The sequence below is a fragment of the Ovis aries genome, chromosome 9 (assembly GCF_016772045.2).
Source record: "Ovis aries strain OAR_USU_Benz2616 breed Rambouillet chromosome 9, ARS-UI_Ramb_v3.0, whole genome shotgun sequence".
Lineage (NCBI taxonomy): Eukaryota > Metazoa > Chordata > Mammalia > Artiodactyla > Bovidae > Ovis > Ovis aries.
The window spans coordinates 13,406,790-13,430,342 of record NC_056062.1 but is presented as its reverse complement, the minus strand read 5'-3'; the positions used below and the strand labels follow the sequence as shown (position 1 = coordinate 13,430,342).

General features: G+C 57.4%; 1 protein-coding gene across 7 annotated transcripts; it reads left to right on the top strand.

Moving 5' to 3' along the window:
* The first annotated feature begins 63 nt into the window (after positions 1–63).
* PPP1R16A (protein phosphatase 1 regulatory subunit 16A) lies at positions 64–23,502 on the top strand. 7 transcript variants are annotated; one of them, XM_060393620.1, is made up of 15 exons: positions 64–332; positions 15,531–15,652; positions 15,846–15,971; positions 16,461–16,590; positions 16,794–16,898; positions 18,329–19,305; positions 20,367–20,437; positions 20,514–20,659; positions 21,550–21,653; positions 21,733–21,857; positions 21,940–22,065; positions 22,123–22,219; positions 22,293–22,422; positions 22,583–22,748; positions 22,931–23,502. In XM_060393620.1, the coding sequence occupies exons 6-15, from the start codon at positions 19,077–19,079 to the stop codon at positions 23,303–23,305; spliced, it is 1,569 nt and encodes a 522-aa protein (XP_060249603.1). In that variant the 5' UTR covers positions 64–332; positions 15,531–15,652; positions 15,846–15,971; positions 16,461–16,590; positions 16,794–16,898; positions 18,329–19,076; the 3' UTR covers positions 23,306–23,502. The 7 variants fall into 7 exon arrangements, with proteins under 7 accessions (XP_060249603.1, XP_060249604.1, XP_027829205.1 ...); XM_060393621.1 differs by having other exon boundaries at positions 16,794–16,917; XM_027973404.2 differs by lacking the exon at positions 16,794–16,898 and having other exon boundaries at positions 64–123; positions 22,144–22,219.
* The last annotated feature ends 51 nt before the right edge of the window (positions 23,503–23,553 follow it).

The following is a 23,553-nucleotide window of genomic DNA, read 5'->3' as shown; positions in this document are numbered from 1 at the left end:
CGCGTTGCCATGGCAAGGGCCGGGCGCGGGCCCGCCCCCGCGGCGCCGGGAGGAGCGCTGGGCAGAAGGACCCGCGGACCGGCTCCGATCGGCTGCGAGGTGGCTGCTGGCGCGAGGCGGAAGGTGAGGAGCGGACTTCCGGGGCCGGCGGGCGGGCGGGCGGGGAGACCGGGAGGCTGGGATCCCGGCGGGAGGCCGCCCAGGCCCCGCTCGGCGCCGGTGCTGAGGGTCGGGAAGGCTCCTGGAGTGGCGGCCGTCAAGGCCGGGCCGGGGCGCTGTTCGCGGCTGAGCCGAATGCGGGGTTGTTTTCAGCCGTGTAACCTGTTGGCCAGGTAGGCAGCACCGGAGTTACCTCCGTTTCAGCTGAGGACATTCGGGCCTGCAGAGAAGGTACTTGCCAGGCTTCGTGTGTGCTTTGGAGCGAGGCCAGAGGAAAAACCTGAACCTTTCTGTGCCAAATTCCTTAACTTCCAGGGGTTCTAGTGACCTCCTTGTAGGGATCCTGGGCTCCAGCCCACCGATGGGTGTCCGGGCTGGAATAGCCATAGCTGTGCGGCGAGCGCCGGCCCGCGCGGCTTCGGAGGCGCAAGGGGCCTGGGCGGGAAGGTCCACGCCGGTGGGGCCCCTCCCTGTCCTGCAGTGGAGGCTGAGGCGACTGTGGGATTAGTTTCCGTGGGTGCGGAGGCGTTTCAGGTGTGGGGGAGCGGGAGCCAGGGCCGAGCTCTGGCTGGCCCTCCTCAGAGCTCTGGGCCTTCCTTTCCCTACCCCGTCCTTAGCTTGGGGGTGGAGTGGGGGCCGCACTGCTCTTCTCAGCCCCTCTGCTCCCGGGGATGCTCCCTGGTGATGCTTGTGGGCTCTCCCTGGGAGAGCTGTGAAGGAAGGGCCTCTGTGCCCCAGGCTGGCCTCCTGGCTTACTTCAGGGGCAGCGAGATTCGCCTTATGGGCGGATGGTTCCCTGACGGATCCTGGACCGCTGGCCCCGCGATCCTTGCCTGGGGGCCCTGTGGCGCTCTGAGCAGCCAGCTCCCTGCCTGCCTCCACTGTGCCGGAGGCTCTTGGCTCAACGCTGGGATGGAGCAGCATCAGCAGGTCTATCTTTCCTTCCTTGTGGGCTCTCCGCGGACCTGCCCTGGCTTCATCCCTCACCTGCTTGGACTCTGCTCTCCTGGAAGGTTCCTGGGCTGGCAGGCGCCCAGCAAGAGGCCCTGGTACCTGTGGGCTCCACGTTGGTGTCTGTGTTCTAGGGATTTCTGAATTTCACTGTGTTCAGCTTTGGAACCTCAGTCTCAGATGAGCCTGTGGTGGCCCAGCACGGCACCTGCACCCCAAGAGTTCCCCACACCAGTGCCTCTGTCCCGGTCCACTTGTTAGCCAAAGCAAGTGTCTGGGTGGTAGTGTCTTCTCTCAGACTTGCTCCTCAGTTGCCCAGATCCTGGTTGTCCTGTCCATCTCTCGTACCAGCAGCCTGCACCTCCTTCTGGGATGGGAGCCTTTGCTCCTGGCCGCTCTTCTGCGCTCTGACTCGGCGCTTTGACTCCACCCTTCTCACCATAGGCAGAGTTATGGGTCCGAAAAGCAGATCTGATCCTTGTCCCTCCTGAACATCCTTCCTCAGAGACTGCTGGATGACATGCCTGTCTTTGCACACTCGTCCCCCTCCTCTGCCCCCGCCCCACTCCTGAGCACCTTGCCATGTGTGTCGGGCCTCCACCCTCCTGAACCCTTGCAGTAGTGGTGGAGGAGGCGGGGAGGGGAGAGAGTGAGCCTCCGCCTCCCTTCCAAGCTCTGTGTCTTTAGGAACAGCCCTGCCAGCACATCAGACTGAGAAAAAAGGACAGAGGGACAGTCATGTCTAATTCCACAGACGCCTGGGACGGCGGGCTGGGGAGGAAGAGGCGCTCGGCTGCCGGGCCCCGTGCTGGCTGTGTGGTGAGGCCCGACGGCAGACAGCGAGTCTGGGCTGCGTGCTTCCTGGGCGGCTGTGACAGACACAGATTGCCGGGACTGCCCGAGACCTTGGTCATTCTTTGACCACTGCTGTTGGGTAGGTTTTGTGTGGGGTGCTTTGTAAGACTCACCCCCACCCACCCCCAGAACCTCCTTCTGTTTTGGAAGGTGAGCCCTGGGAGCCTCCAGGACTCAGGTGAAGCTCCTGCAGACCCTTCCCACCATCCGGGAGGTCTGGATGGCCCTTCTGCGCTGGCAGGGCACGCGGCCAGCCTCGCTGTGGCCACAGGCCTCCTGCGTTTGCTCCGGGCTGCGCTCAGGGCGTGTGGGCACTGCATGTGTCACCATCACAGGCTCTGCATCCCAGTGCCAAGCCCAGCCCTGGCACAGCTGCACTCACAGCTGAGTGGCAGTTCATCCACCCGGCGGCTCAGTCCTGGGCTGGGCACCTGCGTCTGCTTCCGCGCCGTCCCTCAGTGTAGGGAACCCATCAGCTCCTGCGGTCATGGGTACTTCTGCAGGTCAGGCCTGGGGCTTGGGGAAGAAAACAGTGACTAGTGCAACAATGGAAGCGGGGTGAAGATGCAGCAGAGTGACGGGTTGACTGCAGGGGACCTGAGGAGGCAACGTTTAAGCTGGGATCTGAGCTGCAGGAAGGAAGGAGGTATGCTGAGATCTTGTGAAGAACTTTCCAGACAGAAGGCACAGCTGACAGAAAGGGGCACAACGATGAGGTGGCAGATCGGGGCTGGCAGAGCTTTTCTGTGAAGGGCCAGAGAGTCAGGGTTTCAGGCTTTGAGGGCCACGTGATCCCTGGAGCAGCTATTCTGCCGTTTCGTGGAAGAGCAGCCACAGACAATATGCAAGTAAATGTGCTCTGTTTCCACAAAACTTTGCTGACAGACCCTGAAACTTGAATTTCACGTGATACTCATGTGTCACCAAGTATTCTTTTTCTTTTAATTTGTTTGCCAATCATTAAGGTCAAAACCATTTTCAGCTCATGGGCCATGCCAAAACAGACAGTGGGGCAGTTTGCCAGCCCCTGTGCCAGACACCAAAAGCGCTGTGTCTTAGTTCATTGAATCCTCATAAGAACTTATAAGGAAGGTACTATTATTCCATTTACAGATGAGGAAACTGATTTCTTCAGAGGTCAAGAAACTTGACCAGTGCCCTCAGCTCCTGGCACTTTAAACCCAGAGTGTGGTTCCCGAGCTCAGCTTCCAGCCTCTGTGATATGGAGCCGAGGTCCCTGAGGTGCAGGAAGCAGGCCAGTGCTGGAGTGGGTAGTGGAGAGGTATGGGAGGAGGCAAGGCCAGGAGGGGCCCAGATCATCGGAGTTAGAGGCCAGGGGAAGACTTAGGTTGTATACTTTTATTTTTTTACATCCGACTTTATGGAGGTGTAGTTTACATATAATAAAAGGCACCTATATAAAATAATTTGGTGGGTTGTGATAGATGTATGCTCCTTGTAAACGCCACCACAATCCAGACACAGAGCATCTTCCTCATCCCTGAAAGTCCCTTTCCCTGTGCCCAGTCCACGGTCCTCCCTGCCCCAGGCAACCACCGATCTGCTTTTGTTTTTATAGATTCATTGTCCCTGTTTTCTTTTCCTAGAATTTCACATAAGTGGACGGATACAGGATCAACACTTTTGTGTCTGACTTCCTTTCGCCAGACAGAACGTTTTGGAAATTCAGATTGCTGCATGTCTCCATGGTTCATTGTTTTTCTTGCTGGACGGTTTGGTATTCCATTGTATAGGTACACTGTTTACTCCATACACACACCTGTTGATGGACATTTCGGTGCCTTCCAGTTTTTGGCTATTGTGAATAAAACTGCTGTGAATATTCATGTTTACCAATCTTTGTATGGACATACACTTTATTTCTCTTGGGTTGAGATGACAGAAGTGATGGTTGAAGTACGTACTTGTATTTCACTCTATACAAAAAGTGCCACAACTGTTTTCTAAAATGGGAAGTCATATCACATTCCCAGTTGTTCTGTGTCCTTTTGTCATTCTTTGGAAGTTGAGCCCTTCTTGTGAGTGTTGATGGCTTGTCGTGCCTTGAGTTGGCATTTCCTAATGATGAATGGTGTTGCACACCTTTTCATTTGCCTGCTCAGCCATTTGTATATCTTATTTTGTGACGTGTCCAGATCTTTTACCCATGAAAAATGGGTTGTCTCATCAAGCTCTAAGAATTCCTTATATGTTTAGGGTGCTAGTCCTTTGCCAGATACAAGTCTCTGGCTTGGCTTTTAATTTTGTCACCAGTGTCTTAAACAGACAGATCCTTATAATTCTGATGAAGTTCAGTTTGTCGTTTTTTCTTTATGGTTTATGCTTTCTTTAATGGTCAAGAGGTCAGGGGTCATTGTTTTCCCTGGATATCTGGGCATTCCAACACCATTTTGAAAGGCCACCCTCTCCCATTGTGTTACTCCATTGCTGACAGTATGTGTGGGTGGACTTCTGGATTCTCTATTCGTTGATCTTATTGCTCATATCCTGCAGATTTGATTATATTAGCTTTAAAATAAGTCTTGAGGTCAAGTATAAGTAGTTTTCTAACTTGGTTTTTCTTTTTCAAATCATTTTGGCCCTTCAAGATATGATGCTGCTGCTGCTGCTGCTAAGTTGCTTCAGTCGTGTCTGACTCTTAGCAACCCCATGGACTACAGCCCACCAGGCTCCTCCGTCCATGGGATTTTCCAGGCAGGAGTACTGGAGTGGGGTGCCATTGCCTTCTCCGAAGATACGATGTAGTTCTATGTAAATGTGAAAATTGGCTTGTCAGTTTCTCAAAAACAGCTTACTGGCATTTTGATTGGGATTATATGGAAGCTAGGGATCTGTTAGGGGAAGAATTGACATTGTAAGAATGTAGAACATGGTACATATTTCTCCATTTATGTAGGTCTCTGTATTAATTATCTATTGCTGTATAAGAAATTACCCTTGAACATTATGATTTAAAACAATGAATTTTTGTTCTCTCACAGCTGCCATGGGTCAGGAATTATACAGTGGCTTGGCTGGGTGGTTCAGGTTGCAGGTTTAGCCCGTGGTGGGGATGCTCCGCCAGGTGGCTCCTTGAGGGCCAGCCAGGCTCTTGGCCCCACCCTTCTGGCCTCTGGGCAGCCTCACCCCAAGGCCCCAGTTCAGGAGAGAGCCCGCAAGCGAGAGGCTGCACTGCCCTCCAGGACCTGGTCCGGAGCTGGTACCTCCTGGTTTCAGGCTTTGTTTCCATTTGTTCCTTAGAAGTGATTACCTGAGTCCAAGTGAAGTGATCGATTAACTGCTTTCAAGCCATATTGAGGGGAAGTTGACCAGGCTCTGCCCTCAGCAGCCAGCGTCAGCGCCTGTTCTGTTTGGAGACACTAATTTTGCAAATGATACGTTTAACATTTTACATGTTCCAATCCTTTGTTACTAGTTCAGAGACATAAATTTTATTTTGGCGTACTGTCCTTTGTATCCTGCAACCTTTCTAAATATATTCATGTGTTCGAGTAGCCCCATTATAGATTTCTAAGGATTTTCTACAAATCTTTCTACATGCCTCCTGCATCTAAGAAGTTATTTTCCTTTCCATCTGTATGCTCTTTATTTCGTGCCTTAGTGCACTGCCTGGGGGTTGCAGTGTTGAGTAAGAGGGGTATGAGTTGATGCTCTTACCTTGTTCTCAGTCCCGAGGGTTTTACCAGATTTTGAGGGATTTTCCTTTTATTCCTAGTTTTCTAAGTTTGTTTTTTTTTTTTCAATCATGAATGGAAAAAAAATAAAAAAACAAAAACCATGAATGGTTACTGAATTTTTCCAAGTCTTTTTCTGCTTCTATTGATTTGCTTGTTTATTTTAAATAGCAAACTATGGAGTTTCTTTGTGGGAAGCTTTTAATTAGAAATTTAATTCCTTTAATAGTTATAGGGCTGTTCAGGTTTTCTATTTCTTCTTGACACCATTTTGATAATTTGTTTCATTCAGGTAATTTGCCCATTTATCTAAGTCAAACATGGCAATTTAAAAAATATATATATAAAGGGCCAAATAGTAAATATTTTAGGCTTTTCAGGCCATATGGTCTCTGTTGTGATTGCTCAGTTCTTTGTGTAACACACAATAGCCACAGACAATACATGAACAAATGAGCATGGTTTTTTCTAATAAAACTTTATTTACAAAAGAGATGGTAAGCTGATTTGGTCCATAGGCGTAGTTTGTTAATCCCTGACTTAAGTTGTTAAGTTTATGATTATAAATTGTTCAGAATGTTCCCGTTTAGTTGTCTGTAGGATCTGTAGTGATAGCCTGTATTTCTTTTACGATTTTGGTCATTTTTGTCTGCGTTTCTTGATCAGTTTAGTGAGAGTCTTATTGATTTTATCAATATTTTCAAAGGAACAATTTTTAGTTTCAGTATTCTCTTTTTGTCTGTTTTCTTTCTCTCTCTCTCTCTCTTTTTTTTTTTTTTTTTGGTCCACAAGGCATGCGGGATCTTAGTTCCTTGACCAGGGGTTGAATCCTTGGCCTCTGCAATGGAAGCATGGTGTTCCAACCACTGGGTCACCAGGGAATTCCCCATTTTCTGTTTCATTACTTTTTGTTCTTATTATTAATTCCTTTCACTTACTTTGGGTTGAATTTTCTCTTTTTTTTTTTTTTCTAGCTTCTTACTAAGTTGGAAGCTTTGGTCATTGATTTGACCATCCTTGTTATTTATGCATTCAATTAGAAGTTTTCTTCTAAACCCTGCTTTGTTTTATTTATTTATTTTTGGTTGCTCTGGGTCTTTATTGCTGAGTGGGGACTATTTTCTAGTTGTGGTGTGTGGGCTTCAGGAGTTGCAGCTTGGTTCCAGAGAACAGGCTCAGTAGTCATGGCTTACAGGCTTACTTGCCCTCTGGCATGTGGGATCTTCCTGGACTAGGGACCAAACCTATGTCCTCTTGCGTTGGCAGGTGGATTCTTCCACTAAGGAAGTGCTAAACCCTGCTTTAAATGCATCTACTGTATTTGATGTGTTTTCATTTTCATTCAGTTCAAAGTACCTTCTACTTTCCATTTTGATTCCTTCCTTAGCCTGTAGGTTATTTAGAAGTACACTTTAAAGTTTCCAAATGTTTGGGAATTTTTCCAGATATTTTTATGTTATTGAGTTCTAGATTAATTCTGTTGTGGTCAGTGAACTTTCTCTATATGCTTTCATTCCACGTACACTCACTGAATCTTGTGTGCATTCCAGCACGTGGTCCGTTTACTTGAATAATACGTTTGCAGTGTTGTGCAGCTATCATCACTCTCAATTTCCAGAACTTTTGAATGACCTGAAACAGAAACTGTCCATTCAGCACTATTTCCTTACACCACCTGCCCCAGCCCCTGCTTTCTATGCCTGAATTTACCTGTTATATAAAAGGAAATCATACACGTGTCCTTTTATTTGATATATTTCTGACACGTGTCAGGATTTTGTCCCTTTGCATGACTGAATATTCCATTGTGTATGTATATGTACCACATCTTATTTCCTCATCTGTCCATTGGCATCGGGCACTGGAGTTGTTTCTGCTTTATAGCGATTGTGAACAGTTTTTCTGTGAACATTGGTGTGCAAATAGCTGAGTCCCGGCCTCCAGTTCTTCTGTTTATACACCCGGAAGTGGAGCATGCCTTTGGTTTCACACTGCATGGTCGGCAGAGTGACATTTTACTCTGCATGCTAGTGCACTGCCCTGTGGCACAGAAGCTGGAGACATGTCAGTCTTTCTGTCTGCAGAGCCAGACACTGTGCACCGGCTGTCCCCTCACGGGACCTATAGGTGAGCAGTCAGGCTCACAGGGTCGGGCAGGCTCATGTGCTTCCAGTCTGCTGGAGTCTCTGGCCTCAGGCCACTCCAGACGCCTCTGCCTGCGCAGTGGCGTGTCTCCCCCCAGCCCCTGCCTGCGGGGCTCCCACCATTCTTCCCTCTCACATCAGGCACCTGTAAACCTATCATTAGCTCTCCTCGGTTCATGGGGACACGTGTGTGCTCCGGTGGCCATCCAGAACCCGCGCACCCCTTCTTCTCAGGCTGAGTGTCCAGTCAGAGAGCAGACCCAGGGTCCCAACGCTGCCCTCTCCAAAGCCCACTTCCACTTCTGGACACTGCTGAATTGACAGGCCTTTGTTTCCAGACCGCATGGGAATCATGAGGCTGTCGTGGCTGTGGGCAGTGGGGCGTCGAGCTTGGAGCCTGGCCACTGGGAATGTGTGGTGCTCAGGCCTCTGGAAGCTGTCCTTTCTCCTCTTAGCTAAGAGAGGGCTGGGCTTTTCCCCCTCTGTTCTGTGTGGCTTGTGGGATCTTAGTTCCCCAACCAGGGATGGAATCCAGGCCCTCGGCAGTGAGAGTGTCCAGGGCTGGCGTCTATCCTTGGTTCTCAGAAAATTTTTTTTTTTTTAACTTTATTTTACTTTACAATACTGTTTTGGTTTTGCCATACATTGACATGAATCCACCACGGGTGTACCTGAGTTCCCAATCCTGAACCGCAACCCCCCCATCTCCCACCCCATATCATCTCTCTGGATCACCCCCATGCACCAGCCCCAAGCCTCCTGTATCCTGTATCGAACATAGACTGGCGATTCGTTTCTTCTCAGAGACTCTTGACATGCGGATACCTCCAGTTGCCTAACTTCTTTCATTTGGCCATCTAGACTTCTCACACCTTGCTGTGAGTTGGTCTTTAGATTTACTTAGATGGAAAGATATTGGAGGAGGGAGCTTTGGGACTCCCCTGGTTTCTGGTGAGGGACCCTTCCAATTTTCCAGCCCCACAACACTGCTGCTGCGCTTGCAGCCCCTTCCTCACATGGTCCAAATGGCCTCCAGTGCATGCTCTGGCCCCAGGCCGAGGCAGCTGCCTGCATCACGTGTACACCTGTGCCGGCATCCTGGGTTCATCATCTCTCACAGGATGGAGGCAGGGCAGCTGTAGCTAAGCCAAAGGAAATGTCACATATGTAGGTCACAGCTTTGAAACGGCTTCACTTTCCTGTGGTTCTACTGCTGAGGGGAGTCTGAGAAAGGACTCAGATCTCACGGGTGGGTCAGAGGGCAGCTAAGGCCAGAAGGTGAGCAGGACTGTGCGCCCCCAAGCAAGAAAGAGGGCTGGGGAGCCAGAGAGGAGGCTCATTACAAAGCCACAGTGGGTAAGATGTTGTAGGGACCAGTAGGACGGAGTCAGAAGTCTTGACAGGCTCACATGTATGTTGTCATTCTGTCGTTTAGTCATGTCTGACTCTCTGCGACCCTGTGAACTGCAGCAAGCCAGGCTTCCCTGTCTTTTACTGTCTCCCAGAGTTTCCTCAAACTCATGTCTGTTGAATCACATGTATATATAGGAACTTAATTTATTACCAAAGTGACACTACAGAACAACATGGAGAGAAGCAACTTTTAAATAATGGTGCCAGGACAATTGGATATAAATATAGAACAAAAAGGGGCTTCCCTGGTGGCTCAGATGGTAAAGAATCTGCCTGTAATGCAGGAGACCCGGGTTCAGTCCCTGAGTCAGGAAGATCCCCTGGAGAAGGGAAGGGCAACCCACTCCATTACTCTTGCTGGAGAACCCCACAGAGGAGCCTGGCGGCCTATAGCCCTTGGGGTTGCAAAGAGTCAGACACGACAGATTGACTAACACTTTATCACTTTATCAATTTCAAAAATGAAATTGGAGCCTGTCCTAGTTATATATTGATGTCAAACAAATTGCCCCCAAATACAGCGCTTCTCTCTCACATCTGCAGGCTTGACTACGGGGAAGGGTCTGCTTCTGGGTGGCTGGCTTCCCCCAGAGTGAGTAGCCTGGAGGAGCACAGGGGTGCAGTCAGGGCGCCTTGCACACTCTGACCATGGCGGGCTTTGAGCAAGTACGGAAGTGCCACCACCCACACTTAAGTGGGGGGGACTAGGTCTACCTTTTGAAGGGAGGAGTGTCGCTTACTTTGCAGGCATATTTTACAACTCCGCAGATTCCCTTCTTCACCCCAGACACAAACATTAGCTCCAGGTGGACTGCAGACCTAAATGTGATGCAGACTAGCCTCCTTTTAGAATATAGGAGACTTGTCTTCAGAAAGATGTCTCATCTCATTAATACTCAGACAACTGCAAACTGACCACTGCACAAAGAGTGGCAAAAAGAATAAAACCAACTGGACTGTTTCCCCATTGCTGTTGGGATTAGAAACTGGTACAGCTTTGGAGAGCAGTGGTAATGTCTGTTGACTCATGTCATAGCCTGTGGTTGGCGGCTGCACACCAGTGTCAGTGGACAGGGTGTTCACTGGCCCACACCCATCAGAGTGTGCCCTGGGCTGTGCAGACAGGCTCCTAGCGGGCTGTTACTCAGCCAAAGGCGGAAAGCCTGGAGCTACACACTTTGGAGTGGGTGGATCCCACACAGTGGGGTGAGGCAGCCTAGAGCACAGGGCACGGCTCCATCTGGAACTCTGGCCTTTCAGCACCAGATTGAGCTCAGGAGGGGCGTGGGGGGTGTTGGCGTGAAGAAAAGCGAGGTGGTGGTCACTGCATGGAGGAGTGTAGGAGGACTCTGAGCTGCTTGGCGCCATCCTGATGGGGTGGAGCTCACATCGGTTTGCATCTCCATTATTAGTGCATTGTGATTTTTGCATTTTCAGGACTTGTATTACTGATTGAAAACAGCCAGTTATTTTATCAGGGAAATGGATTTATTTCACAGGCGCAAACAACGGCAAATCAGGACCTGTAGCCCGTGGGACCCACAGGCAAGCGCAGAGGACAAAGGAGGGGAAACTTACGAGGAGAAGGGGAGTGTGAGGGGCTGTAATGAACAGAGCCCTTTGGAGGAAACCGGGTGTGGAGGCTTCTCATTGGCTGCGCTGTTGCCAAGTTGGGAGAAAATCTGCTTTCCTTCTGCCAGGTTGTGTTGTGGTAACCTTGCCCCTGTGGGGTCTGCAATTGAAGGGAAGTGACAGGGTGTGAGAGTGCTCCCTTCTGGCCTCCAGACTCCATCTTATTTCATTTGTTTTATTTTTGTTTATCTTTTTGGCCTCGCCTGATGACTTGTGGGATCTTAGTTCCCCAACCAGGGATCGAGCCTGGGCCCCATGCAGTGGAAGTGTGGAGTCCTAAGCACTGGGGAGATCCCCCGCCTGGATTTTTAAATGAGGTTTCTGTTTATTCATTTTCACAGTATCACACTTCACAATATAAAGATTTTAAGAGGACACCCCGATACCCTGCGGGAGGCTGTGTAGAAAAGCCCATCCTGGGCACAGGGACCCCCGACCCTGCAGGCCCAATAGTGGGGTGGTGGGCAGGGCGCTGAGGGCCGGGCTGGGAGCGGGCCCAGCCCAGGATTCGATGGGCTGGCTGAGCCTCACGGACCTCACGGGGCCAGGAGGGCTTTCGGACTGTTTCAGGCGAGGGGTGACTGGGTTGAGGCTTGCATTTTCAATGCTCCGGGGCTGAGTGTGAAGAGAGCTGGACCCCGACTAGGAGCAGGGCAGCAGGCAGCGGCCTGTGAGGTGCAGGCCCAGAGGGGCTGGGGCAGGAGCTGGCTGGAGGGAGCAGCCTGGGCTGTGCCCCAGCTTCACCTTCAATGTGGCCATTGCCCCTCTTGGAGGGGAGGGCTGGCCATGCCCTGCGCCTCCCTGCACCTGCCCACTTGCCCCCCCGTCCTTAGACCTGCCAAGTGTCTTTCTCTGGGCCTCTGTGCCCACACTTCACTTGGCCTCGGTGCTCCTTCCTTCCTGGAGGTGGGCACTGGGTGGCTGTGTGGGTTGCCCTCGAAGGTCCGCCTGGGAGGAGCGGCGGCCGTGGCGCTGTGGGTGGTGGTTGTGGGGTGAAGGGGCAGGCACAGCGGGAGGCGCTGGCCCCCGCGGCCCGACTCCGCCGGGGTGTCCATCACCGTTTGCTCCCTGGTCTCCAGCCTGTCTCCTCTGCAGGTCCTCCGCAGGACAGAACGCTGCAGTTGTGCTGAGACCTGTCTCATTCATCGAGAGGGCTGTGCTTTTGGCGTCGGGCCTTCGTGGTCCTGGCTTCACCTGTCACGTGTGGACACACAGCTCGGGGCGGGGGTGCGGTGGGTGTCTCCTTCTGCTGCGCGGCCGGCCTGCCGCGTTCAGTGAGACTCTGCTCTGCTGCACTATTGCAACTGGGTGTCTGCTTCCGGACTCCCTTCTGTTCCCTCTCTCTGTTTCTCTAAGTACTTCATGTCTTCCTTTTTTACAGTTTTACTGACAAGTCTTGCCCTTTGCCCTGTTAAATGGAAAATTAGTTTGAGTTTCAAATAGAACTAGTGGGATTTTAACTGGGGTTGCATTGAGTCTTGGGTGAATTTGGGGAGAAATGGCATCGTTATGGTTCAGAGTCTTTTGACCCCTATGTGTGGCCTGTCCCTTTTGGTTGTTCTCTTGTGAACTTTAAGAAGTTTCAGTGGTCTTCTGTGTGGAGGTCTTGCACATCTTTTATTAGATTTATTCATACACATTGATGCTTTTGGACATAAATAGCGTCATTACAATTTTATCTTCTAACTGTTGCTGGCATTTACAAATATAATTTATTGTTGTACATTAGCCTAGTATCTATCACTATTTATTCTCATAGTTTTTTAGGACTTTGCAGGTTTTTATCATATACAATATGTCATTCTCAAATATTGGTTTTTCCCCCACGCTTCCTGTTCTTTTACATACGTGTGTGTGTGTGTGTGTGTGTGTGTGTGTATTTTGGCCACAGCATCTGGCGTGTGGGATCTTAGTTCCGTAACCAGTGATTGAAGCTGGGCCCCAGCAGTGAAAGCACCGAGTCCTAACCACTGGACCGCCAGGGACGTCCCTCACCCTGCCTATTCTTACTGCTTTTATTGCCTTCTCTTGCCCTGTTGCATTGGCTAGAACCTTCAATACAATAGGAATAGAGCTAGTGGTAGCAAGCATCCTCGTATCCTCCAGTGGGATTTGTTGTTTCTTGAATTACGTTGAGATCATCACTCTGCTGATAGGAAGGGGCTGGAGCAGAGAGCTGGTGCTGGGAGCCCGGGTTCTGGGTCCTTCCCAGGGTGCTGGAGAGCCCTGGGGTGGGGGGCCTCGAGGCCCGGGAAGTCCCCATGGTGGGCTCCGTGGTTGCTGGCTTTTTCACGGAGGTGGATGTCCTCTTCTTATGGTTTCTGTCATGTCAGGAAACATGTCAGCAGCTGAGTGTGGGGATGAGGAAGAGGGGAGCTGAAGGCTTTGGGGCTGTCAAGTCTGAGTGTGATCTTCAGTTGGCAGCTTGGCTGGTACATTCCGACTCGAAGCCTTTGCGTTGTGCCAGGCAGGACTTTCCCACAAGCTCAGGGCCTGGGAGCCTGTGAGGCTGGGGCTCTGGGGTGCTGCGGTCAGGAGTGAGCTGGGAGAGGGTGGTGGCAGAGAACCCAGCTGTGGAACTGAAGTGCCGGGGCAGGGTTGGGGGAGTTCCTGGAGGTGATGGGGTCCAGGGTACCACTGAGCCTGAGGATGAGGTCATCACCGAGGGGCAGGGGCTGAAGGCTGGTCCACAGGGATATCGAGCCTACCAGGAATTTGGACCTGACACGGCGATGGGGCACGATGCCCATGGAAAGGGTTGGGGTGGGTGGTCGGTGCAGCCAATGGATGTGTCAGCCAGGACTCAGAGGCTTGCAGGCTGCAGCAGGAACGGGGTGGCACTTCCAGGCCTGGGGGCGAGGTGGGGAGAGAAAAAGCAGCCCCCAGAGAAGGCTGGCGGGAAGAGGGAGAGCAAAGACTGAGCTGTGCCTGACTCTGGGGGGGTGTCAGAGCGGGGAACGGGCCTGCTTCTCTCCTGTAGCCTGCGTGCTGCCTGCCTCGCATGCCCGGAGAGGCTCTAGGGTGGCAGGGCCCTGCCTCGGGACTGCAGCCGAGTCATGTGAGGAGACCGGCGGTGTGCCAGGCTGGCTGCCTGCAGGACGGCACCTTGGCTGGGCAGGATGAAGGCTCTCTACACTTCAGTAGGCACTCAGTAGGTACATTCTCCTGGTTGATGCCCTCAATCTTTGTGATCCAGTCATGGATGCTGTCCATGAGGGGGCAGGGCCTGCTTCCAGCTTGCCTGTACTGCTTGAGTGTAGGCCTGGTGTTTCCAGTGGAATCCATGCTCCGTCTCTGTGTGAAGCCATCGAAACTGATGTGAGGATCTGTCTTTTGATTTTATAGGCTTTGTTTTGTTTCACAGTGCGGACATTAAAATAATCTAGCAGGATGGGATTTGTTAATTTCCCTTTTGGTTTTTGGGTTTTGTGTCAGGCTAGAAAGGCCCACCCCTTACTGGGGGTCACGTGGATGGTCCACGCCTCCTGCGGTTGTCCCTCAGCACGGCTGTGTCTGTGGTGTGTGCTGGCCCCCGTGCCTCCTGCAGACCCCTCCCCAGCCCTGCGAAGCTCCCCCATCTGTGCCTCCACAGACCCCTCCCTTCCAGACCCTCTTTGAGGGGCGTCTGTGGCCCTGCTCACTTTGGATGCTCCCCGTCCTGGTTCTCCGGGGCCTCCCTCCTCCGTCTGCCCCTTGCTGGCCCTCCTCCCGGGGCGCTCCCCCCACCCCACCACACCCCCTCCCCGGCAGGTCTGCGGGTGTCTCCTGCCGGCTCTCATGCATCTGGAAGCCTCTGTGGCTCCCACAGCCTGTTGGGCCTGTTCCATCCTCAGCCCGCCCCCCAGGCTGACCGGATGCCTGACAGCTGTGCTCGCGCCTGCCCTCCCCAGACAGAGCACTTAACATTGTTTAGAGACCTGCCCTCATGAGGCTCAGAAGCCAAACAGCAGGAGTGGCCCCGAGCTCTCGGCCGCCCCCAACCCCCACCCCCCAGGCCTGTGGCTGATTCAGGTTTACAGGCCTGTTCACAGTGAAGCTCTGTCTCATGTACAGATTGTGAGTCCCTGGTTCTTCGCTGAACACTGTTTCTTAGTGACCTTTTCATAGTAGTGTATAGGTAGCTCCCTCATACACCCCTCAGGGCCTCATGTCATAACCCTGAGGTAGGCAAGGAGGACTTGAAAGCTGCGGCAACGGCAGGCCTGACAGGTGTGCTGCGGGTCTAGCCTCTGGAGCCTTCCAGAGCAGGCCTGCTGGGGGTTGCCCTGCATGTGTGTTGTGATGATGGCGCCCTTGGCAGCACCCCCAGATCTCGGAAGGTGAGCAGGCCTTCTATGCTCGCCACGCCAGCATGGGCGCCCTTGCCCGCCGCCCAGCCGCTCGGCCCAGCCCCTGCCTTCAGCCGCTCACGGCTCCGCCTCCTGTCCCCACATGGCTGGTGCCACCCGGGCCCGCCAGGTGGACCCATCACGGGGCCAGCACAGGGCCCAGGTACCATGCTCTCCTCCTCGTGGAGCCCAGCCTGTGCCTGCACCGAGGCCCATGCCCCTCGCCCCATGCCCCTCGCCCCCCCCAGGGCCCCCCAGAGCTGCACGGCCAGATAAGGGTTAGGACAAGTCGGGCCCTGCCTTGGGGCCTCGGCCCCTTCCCCAAGCAGCACTGACTCAAGGCCTCCCTCCAGGTTCTGGCTCTCAGCCCCGGGGACAGACCCGGCGGGCGCGCAGCGGGCGGGGACGAGTGTCGCCCCCTGCAGACTCGTGCCCTCGGCAGCTGGCCATGAGGCGGGGATTGGTGGCATCCCAGGTGAGCTGAGCGGGAGCTGGGAAGCCAGAGCCGGGGTGGGGTCGGGGGAGTCCTGCCTCCCAGTCCCTGCCTGCGACCAGGCGGGGTCAGCTCTGTCTCAGGGTTTTGGCCATGGAGTCCTGGCCCCTCAGCCTCCGGAGCTCTGGCCCCATGGCCTCCCCTGCTGAGGGCGCATCTCTGTTTAACTCTGCAGGTGGTGCCGCACGCTTCACCCTTCCCAGAGCGAGGAGCACGCCTGCCCCACCATTCACTCTTGTAAATAAAGCCACAGGGAGCAGCCCCAGCAGCCAGGATGTGAAGCCCCAGAACCTGCGGGAAGGTGGGCACCCTCCCTCCATACCTTCGCCCTCTCTGCAGGTCACGCCCCCCCGCAGGTCATGCCCCTCAGGCCCCCCACCCTACCCCCACTGCCGGCCCCGGGTCCTAGCCGCCCTGGCACTGGGCTCTTGCTGTGACCCTGATTCTCACACAGATGCTGGGCATAGGCGTGAGGCAGCATGAGGGAGTCTCAGCAGAGCACCAGGGTTCAGGCCTGGCCTCAGTTTCCCAGGTGGAGGGTGGAGATGCTGGAGCAGGGTGGCTGTAGGTGTGGAGGGGCCCCTGAGGCAGTCAGACTGGGCGTGGGTCTGTCCACCCTGAGGGCCCAGGGCCACTCCCAACAGACTCAGGGCTTCCCGTGATGCTGGCTCAGAGGAGGTGGGCAGTCTCTGTGGTCCTTCCAGAAAGCTCCTCCCACGTCATCCCACACCCCAGGCGTGGAGCTGAGAACTGGAAAAATCGTGCAGATTATCTCTGTTTGACATTCCAGGGAGGCTTGGGGCAGGATTTGTGGACTGAGGCTGCAGCTGCCCTGCTCAGCCCCCTTCAGCCTGGGTGTGGTGAGGTGGTCAGTTGCCGGGACTCTGCCGAGCTGTGCTGGCCTCTGTGGCTCAGTCGGGGTGAGTCTTTGGCTCCAGGGGGCTGTTCCTAGACTGTGGCTGGGGGAGGTGGCAGAGAGGGCAGAGGCTGGGTGGGGGATTGGGCAAAGCTTAGACTCAGCCTGGGCAGGACTGAGCACCATGCTGCCCTCCACGGAGACGCTCCCAGGATGGATGCCCACTGCCTGGGGTCCCTGGATGTCAATGGGTTACCTTTCTCTCAGGGGAGGCAGTCCAGAGACCCAAGGTCACACAGAGACCACCCTCAGGCAGCTTCCTGCAAGGAGCACTGCTAAAGGAACCCAGAGGGGACCTGGGGATTCCGGCAGGTGGGCCCCCAGAGTCGGGGTGAGTGCCCGGCTCCAGTGCACACTGCCTGGCAAGGGTGTGGGGGCCACAGGGAGCAGGTCTCTGTCGAGCCCCTGCCCTTCCTGCCCCCCTGGGCAGTAGCGATGGGGCAGGGGCAAGGCCCAGGCAGAAGGCAGCCGGCCTTGCTCCTTCCTTATGGTCTTGTGGGGCAAGCTCTTCAGGCTGGGTTCGCTGGCAGGCCCCAAGGCCAACTCCAGAGAGATGCACGTCCCACATGTGGGTAGGAGGGGGTGCCCAGTCTCTCCAAGGGAACATGAGGGACCTGTGAGTGGCCATCAGGGAGGCAGAAAGCCCTGCCACACCTGGGTCTGGCCGGGGCCTCATGGGTGGGGAGCAGGCAGAGGCAGGACACGGAGCCCTGGGAGACCCAGGCAGGCAGTCTGGGCAGCTTCTGTGCCGGCCTTGCAGTCGGCAGAGCAGGCCAGCAGGGGGTGGGCTGCCCGGAGCAGGGGTGCTACCTGGAGAGCTCTTTCCTGGCCTCACTGGTCCCCCATCCTGTCCCCAGGAAGCCTCTGAGGCCAGGCTTGCAGAGGGGTTGTGGAGTGCCAGCCACATCCAGGGCCAGGCAGACCCGAGAAGCAAGGCTCTGGGTACACTGGGGGTCCGCAGGCTGGAGAGGCCTGACCTGACCTGATCTGGCCCAGGACGGTTTCCTTCCAGAAGGAATGGGCACTCACTAGTACAAGTCTGGTCAAAGGAAGGCTGGTCAGTCTCTAGATGGCCATGAGGTCTGTCCGAGTGGGAAGGGGGACTCCAGGTGGTCAGGCTGAGCTGCAGGGGGCACCTTCTAGGTGGAGCCTGGCCACGGCCTCCTGAGCAGTGTCCTGAGGCTGTGCCCAGTGATCACCCCAGGCGTGCTGGGCGGGACAGTCCATGGTGGGGACTGTGGGGCTGTGCCACAGCCTAGCTGCTTGCCTGACTGTCTGTCCTGACAGCTCCAGGTCAGGCAGGCCACTGCACCCATGTTCACACAAGCAGGGCTTGCATGTAGCCCAGGACAGTTGAGGGGGCATTGAATGGCCTGAACTAGAAAGCCTGGCAAGGAAGAGGCCCAGACTCGAGCGGTGAGCAGCCCATGGCCAGGACAGGCCGTGCCCTCCACTCTCTGCAGCTGAGCAGGGTGGCTTGGGCACCCTCAGGAAGCTGGCAGAGCTGCAGGAGAAAGTGAGCTTGCCTAACCCAGCCCGAGGGCACATGGGTCAAGGGCTGACGTGGGGTCTTGAGGGGCCGCCCGGCTGGAGGCCTGCTCTTTTCTCTGAGCTGCAGAGAAATGCTGAGTGTGGGGCCAGAATGCGGGCCGCACAAGGTTCTCTGTGGGCAGGTCGGGGCTCTGGGGGGGCGCTGGCCTGTCCCCGTCCAGCCCTGACGGCTTCCTGCTTCCTCCTCTCAGGCCAGCGGGAGGGAGTACCTGCGTGTGCAACTCGGCCACTGGCTACTCCAAAGGGGGCCCTTCCTGAAGACACAGTTCCCGGGCCCTGGGTGCCCTGCCTGCCTAGAGAGCATCAGCCTCGGGTACTGGGGGCCAGGCCCCCCGGACTCTGGACACACACCCGCCCAACCCTCCCTCCTGCTGCACCTCCTCTTAGCACTGACCCCCGGAAGGCTGGAGGTGCTGGGGGTCGGTGGGGGAGGAAGGCCTGGCCATGGGTGCCCCGGGACCCCACCTGGTCTCCTAAGACTGGAAGGCAAGGGCTCCCAGGGGTGTCTGCCCTGCCCTGCCCTGCCCCTGTGTGAGGAGGCGGGAGCTGCAGCCTTGTCATCTGGGTGATTAGCTTCAGACCCTGGACTGACGCTGGCCAAGTCCCGCCTGCTTCCTGCAGGGTGTCCTCCTGACCCAACGCGGGAGGGAGGCCCTGCCCATCGAGCGGCCAAGGTGCTCAGGCCCCGGGAGGCGGGCTGCAGGTGCCGTCCCGCGCTGCCTTTCTGCCTGGGGCCCGTGGCCCTCACACCTGCCCGGGCCTGGTCACAGCTTGAGGCCTCCTAACCCAGCCTTGCCAGGCACAGAGGCCACGAACCTCAGGAGGGGATGCCCCCGAGGGCTCCAGTCCAGCCGGCTGCCCCCCACCTCAGGCCCAGCCTGGCCCCCGTGCTGCCCCAGCCGGTGCCCCCCGCAGGCCCCGTGGCAGGCAGCCCCCACCATGGCCGAGCACCTGGAACTGCTGGCAGAGATGCCCATGGTGGGCAGGATGAGCACACAGGAGCGGCTCAAGCATGCCCAGAAGCGACGGGCCCAGCAGGTGAAGATGTGGGCCCGGGCTGAGAAGGAGGCACAGGGCCGGAGGGCTAGCGGTCAGCCGCAGAAGCGGGTGCTCTTCCCGCCCAGCGTCACCCTCCTCGAGGCGGCTGCCCGGAATGACCTGGAAGAAGGTGAGTGTGGCTGAAGTCCAGTCCGGGCCAGCAGCCCTGTCCCCACTCCTCACGCAGGCCTCAGGAGCCACAGCCCCCTGGTGGGAGCCCAGGGAAGCCTGCCAAGGGCCCTGCTGGGCGAGAGGCCAAGGCGGGGTGGGCTGGGAGCTGCCATCTTCTCTGCCTCTGGCCAGGGTGCTGGGAGTTGCCCATGACGCCTGCCTGCTTGCCTGGGTTCTGAGCCTTCGCCTCCATAAAGGACACATGCAACCCCCCCCCACCCCCCCCCCCGCCGCCAGCAGATTAGACCCAGGGTGCAGGGCTGCCCAGCAGGCCCCCCTCAACACCCGCCCTTAGTTCTGCCTCTGACTTCTTCCTTCCCGGAGGACAGGCTGGGCAGGACTGCCTTCCTGGCACTGCCCTCTGCCCGCTGTCAGCCCCTCTGCCCTCCCAGGGAGGCTCCTGAGGACTCCTTCTGTCTCCTCCCGGGCGGGGCCTCTGCTGTGGCAGCTCGGGTTCAGAGGGCGAGGAGGGGCAGGGTGTGCCCAGAGCAGGGAAAGGGGGCTGGGCATGGCGGCCGTGGGTCAGCCAGCAAACAGGAGCTGTGGGGTGAGGGGGGCAGCTGGGGAGGGCTGGGCCTGGGTACCCTGGGCCTTCAGTCTTGGCCACCGAGGTGCGGTGGGGCGGGCTGCAAGTACCAGGGGAGGGGTGAGTGTGAGTGTGTGAGCGTGTAAGGCTGGGGGAACACGGGACCTGACCGAGGGGTGTCTGAGGGTGCATGCCGGCCCCCAGGCCTGGGGGGCCCTTTCTGGGAGGAGTTGGAGGGCTGGAAGGCCCTAACTGGGAAGGCATTCTGAGGTTGAGGCTGAGGCAGGGCGCTGCTGTCTGTCTATACCCTGCCTGGGGGCCCAGCCCCGAGCCCTCGGCCTGGGCTCTGGGGTCCCTCATGCCTTCCCTGTGCTCCTCTGCTATCCTGGCTACAGCCTGCGACCCAGGTGCCCTGGGCAGGGGCCTGAGCAGGACTTATGGGCCTGCAGCCAACTTCTGCTCCCAAGCCCTGACCGCCTCTGTCCTCCCTGCAGTCCGCCAGTTCCTCGAGAGTGGGGTCAGCCCTGATCTGGCCAATGAGGATGGCCTGACGGCCCTGCATCAGGTCAGCCCCACTGGTGGTGGGAGGGGAGGCTGAGGCTGCGGCGTGGGCTCGGACACTCAGGCTGGGTGCTCCGCAGAGCTGCATCGATGACTTCCGGGAGATGGTGCAGCAGCTCCTGGAAGCTGGGGCCCAGGTCAACGCCCGCGACAGCGAGTGCTGGACACCGTTGCATGCCGCGGCCACCTGTGGCCACCTGCGCCTGGTGGAGCTGCTCATTGCTCGGTAGGGCCCGCTGGGAGCGTGGGTGACCAGAGCAGGAACCTCTACCAGGTCAGGGCAGGCAGGACCTTCCCCGCAGGGGGCAGCTCATGTGGAGACAGCCCAGGTTTCTCCCCTGGGTCTCCATCTCCACTTGCCCTGGCATGCCCTGCCTGCACCCCAGTGCGCACAGCTGGGGCCTGGCAGAGGCCACGGTGCTGCCTCTGCAGGGAACTGGCACCCCGCAGGGCAGCGTGGCCCTCCGCCCGTGGGAGCTCCCTGAGGGCAGGCTTTGACCTCCCGCTCTGGTTGTCTGACCTTCTCAGGGTCTGCAGAGAAATGCCACTCTGGTCAGAGTCACAAGGGAGGAATTGGCAAGGGGATACCTGGACACCAGTGGGGCTGTTAATGGGGAGGGCAGAGCAGGGCTGGGCTCCTGAACACCTGCCTTGATGAATGGAGAGGGTGGTCAGCTTCGCCAGGATCCAGGAGCCCCCCTCAGCTGGCCTTGCAGGGCGTTGGAGGTGGGTATGCGGGTGGATGACCATTCCCCCACTCACACACAGATGCCTGGGCGTGGGGAAGGGTGGGTGTGCAGCCCCCAGCCCCACTCCACTCCTCTCCACAGAGGATACCCCGCTCCCTGCAGAGTGCCCAGGACACCCAGAATCTTGGCACCCCTTGGGGCAGGTGGACCCACTGGACACATTCACAGGAGCCAGGGGCTGGGAGCTCAGGCCACCTGACAGTCCAGCAGCGCAAGGACAGATGCAGGGGCATCCAGCAGGGGTGCCTCTCAGCTCAGCAGAGGCCTGGGCCCCTCGGCTGCAGCCCCACAGTGTGCTGCCCGAGGCAGGCGCCTCCCTCCCGGCACAGGGGCCCCATGACCAGCACCCTGTCCATCCTCTCCACAGTGGTGCTGACCTCCTGGCAGTCAACACAGATGGGAACATGCCCTACGACCTGTGTGAGGATGAGCAGACACTGGACTGCCTGGAGACAGCCATGGCCAGCCGTGGTGAGTGCACCCCCTCCCCCCTGCCCGCGGCAGGGGAGGCTGCTCTGGGAGAGCGAGCCCTGAGTGCCCCGCCCCGCAGGCATCACCCAGGACAGCATCGAGCAGGCCCGGGCCCTGCCGGAGCTGCACATGCTAGAGGACATCCGGAACCTGCTGCAGGCGGGGGCTGACCTTGACACTCCCCGGGACCATGGGGCCACGCTGGTGAGGACGCGGCACCGGACTGGGCGGGGGAGGGTGCTCCCCAAGCCGAGCCGGGACTCAGGTGCAGGTGGTGTGCCTGCAGCTACACATCGCCGCGGCCAACGGGTTCAGTGAGGCAGCTGCCCTGCTGCTGGAGCACCAGGCCAGCCTGAACGCCAAGGACCGCGATGGCTGGGAGCCGCTGCATGCGGCGGCCTACTGGGGCCAGGTGAGCGCCCGTGGACGGCGGGGCTGATGAGCCCACAGGTTACACAGACCTCAGCAGCCCCCTTGCTCCGGCCCACAGGTGCGCCTGGTGGAGCTGCTTGTGGCACATGGGGCTGACCTGAACGGCAAGTCCTTGATGGACGAGACGCCTCTCGGTGAGCCGGGGGCTGCGTCCTTGCGGTATAGGGGGTGCATGGCAGGGCCCGTGACCCTCTGGCTCCTCCGCAGATGTGTGTGGGGACGAGGAGGTGCGCGCCAAGCTGCTGGAGCTGAAGCACAAGCATGACGCCCTCCTGCGCGCCCAGGGCCGCCAGCGCTCCCTGCTGCGCCGCCGCACCTCCAGCGCTGGCAGCCGTGGGTGAGTGCCCGCCCCTCCCGCCAGGCCCCTGCGGCCCCACCCCGTGGGCTGGGCCCAAGGCTTTGTCCCCGCTGAGGTCAGCTGGCAGCCCAGGGTGCCAGCCCAGGCAGAGTCCGCAGGGAAGGCGATGTCTTCCACCACCCTCTCCTTGCGCCCCTAGGAAGGTGGTGAGGCGGGTGAGCCTGACCCAGCGCACCAGCTTGTACCGCAGGGAGCATGCCCAGGAGGCCATCGTGTGGCAGCAGCCCCTGCCTGCCAGCCCCGAGCCGTCGGAAGAGGATGAGGACCGCCAGACCGATGCAGAGCTCCAGCCGCTGCCCCTGGAGGTGAGCCTGGCCCGCCCCCACACCCTGGTGGGGCCAGTGACCCTGTCCTCAAACACAAGAGCCACATGCTCGGGGGTCAGCTCCGCCCCCACCCTCGGTTTGGCTCCTGGACCACCGTGCTGCCTGGGGCCCTGGGCCAGAAGGTGCCTGCTGATGGCCTCCAGGCCATGCTTCCCCCACAGGAGGAGGACCCCGAGGAGGCCAAGCCACACAATGGCCGAGTGGGGGGGCCCCCGGCACGGCACTTGTACTCCAAGCGGCTGGACCGGAGCGTCTCCTACCAGCTGAGCCCCCTGGAGAGTGCCTCCCCCGACGCCCTGGTGCGCGCCAAGGCCCACCACACCCTAGCAGAGCTCAAGCGCCAGCGCGCTGCTGCCAAGCTGCAACGACCCCCAGCTGAGGGGCCTGAGGCCGCTGAGGCTGGCTTGCCTGTGGACACTGAGACCCCCCAGCCAGAGAGTGGCTGTGGGGCGAGTGGAGACCCACCCCTGCTCAAACTCACAGCCCCCTCAGAGGAGGCCCCCGTGGAGAAGAGACCGTGCTGCCTGCTCATGTGAGGGGCTGGTGGCTGGGGTGGCGAAGATCCCACTGCCCAGCCCCGCGCCCCTGCTCTGCGTGTCCAGTGTGTGTCCCGGGCCAGGCTGCCAGCCTCCCTGAGGAACAGACCTGGGGCAAAAGCTATACCTGGGAGACAGCAGCTGCAGAGACCTAGTGTTGCTCTGTGACTCTCGATAAAGGGCTATTCTGCCACTGTCTTGTGTGTCTCAGCTGGGCCTCTGTTGCCAGCAGGGAGAGGCTGTGTTGT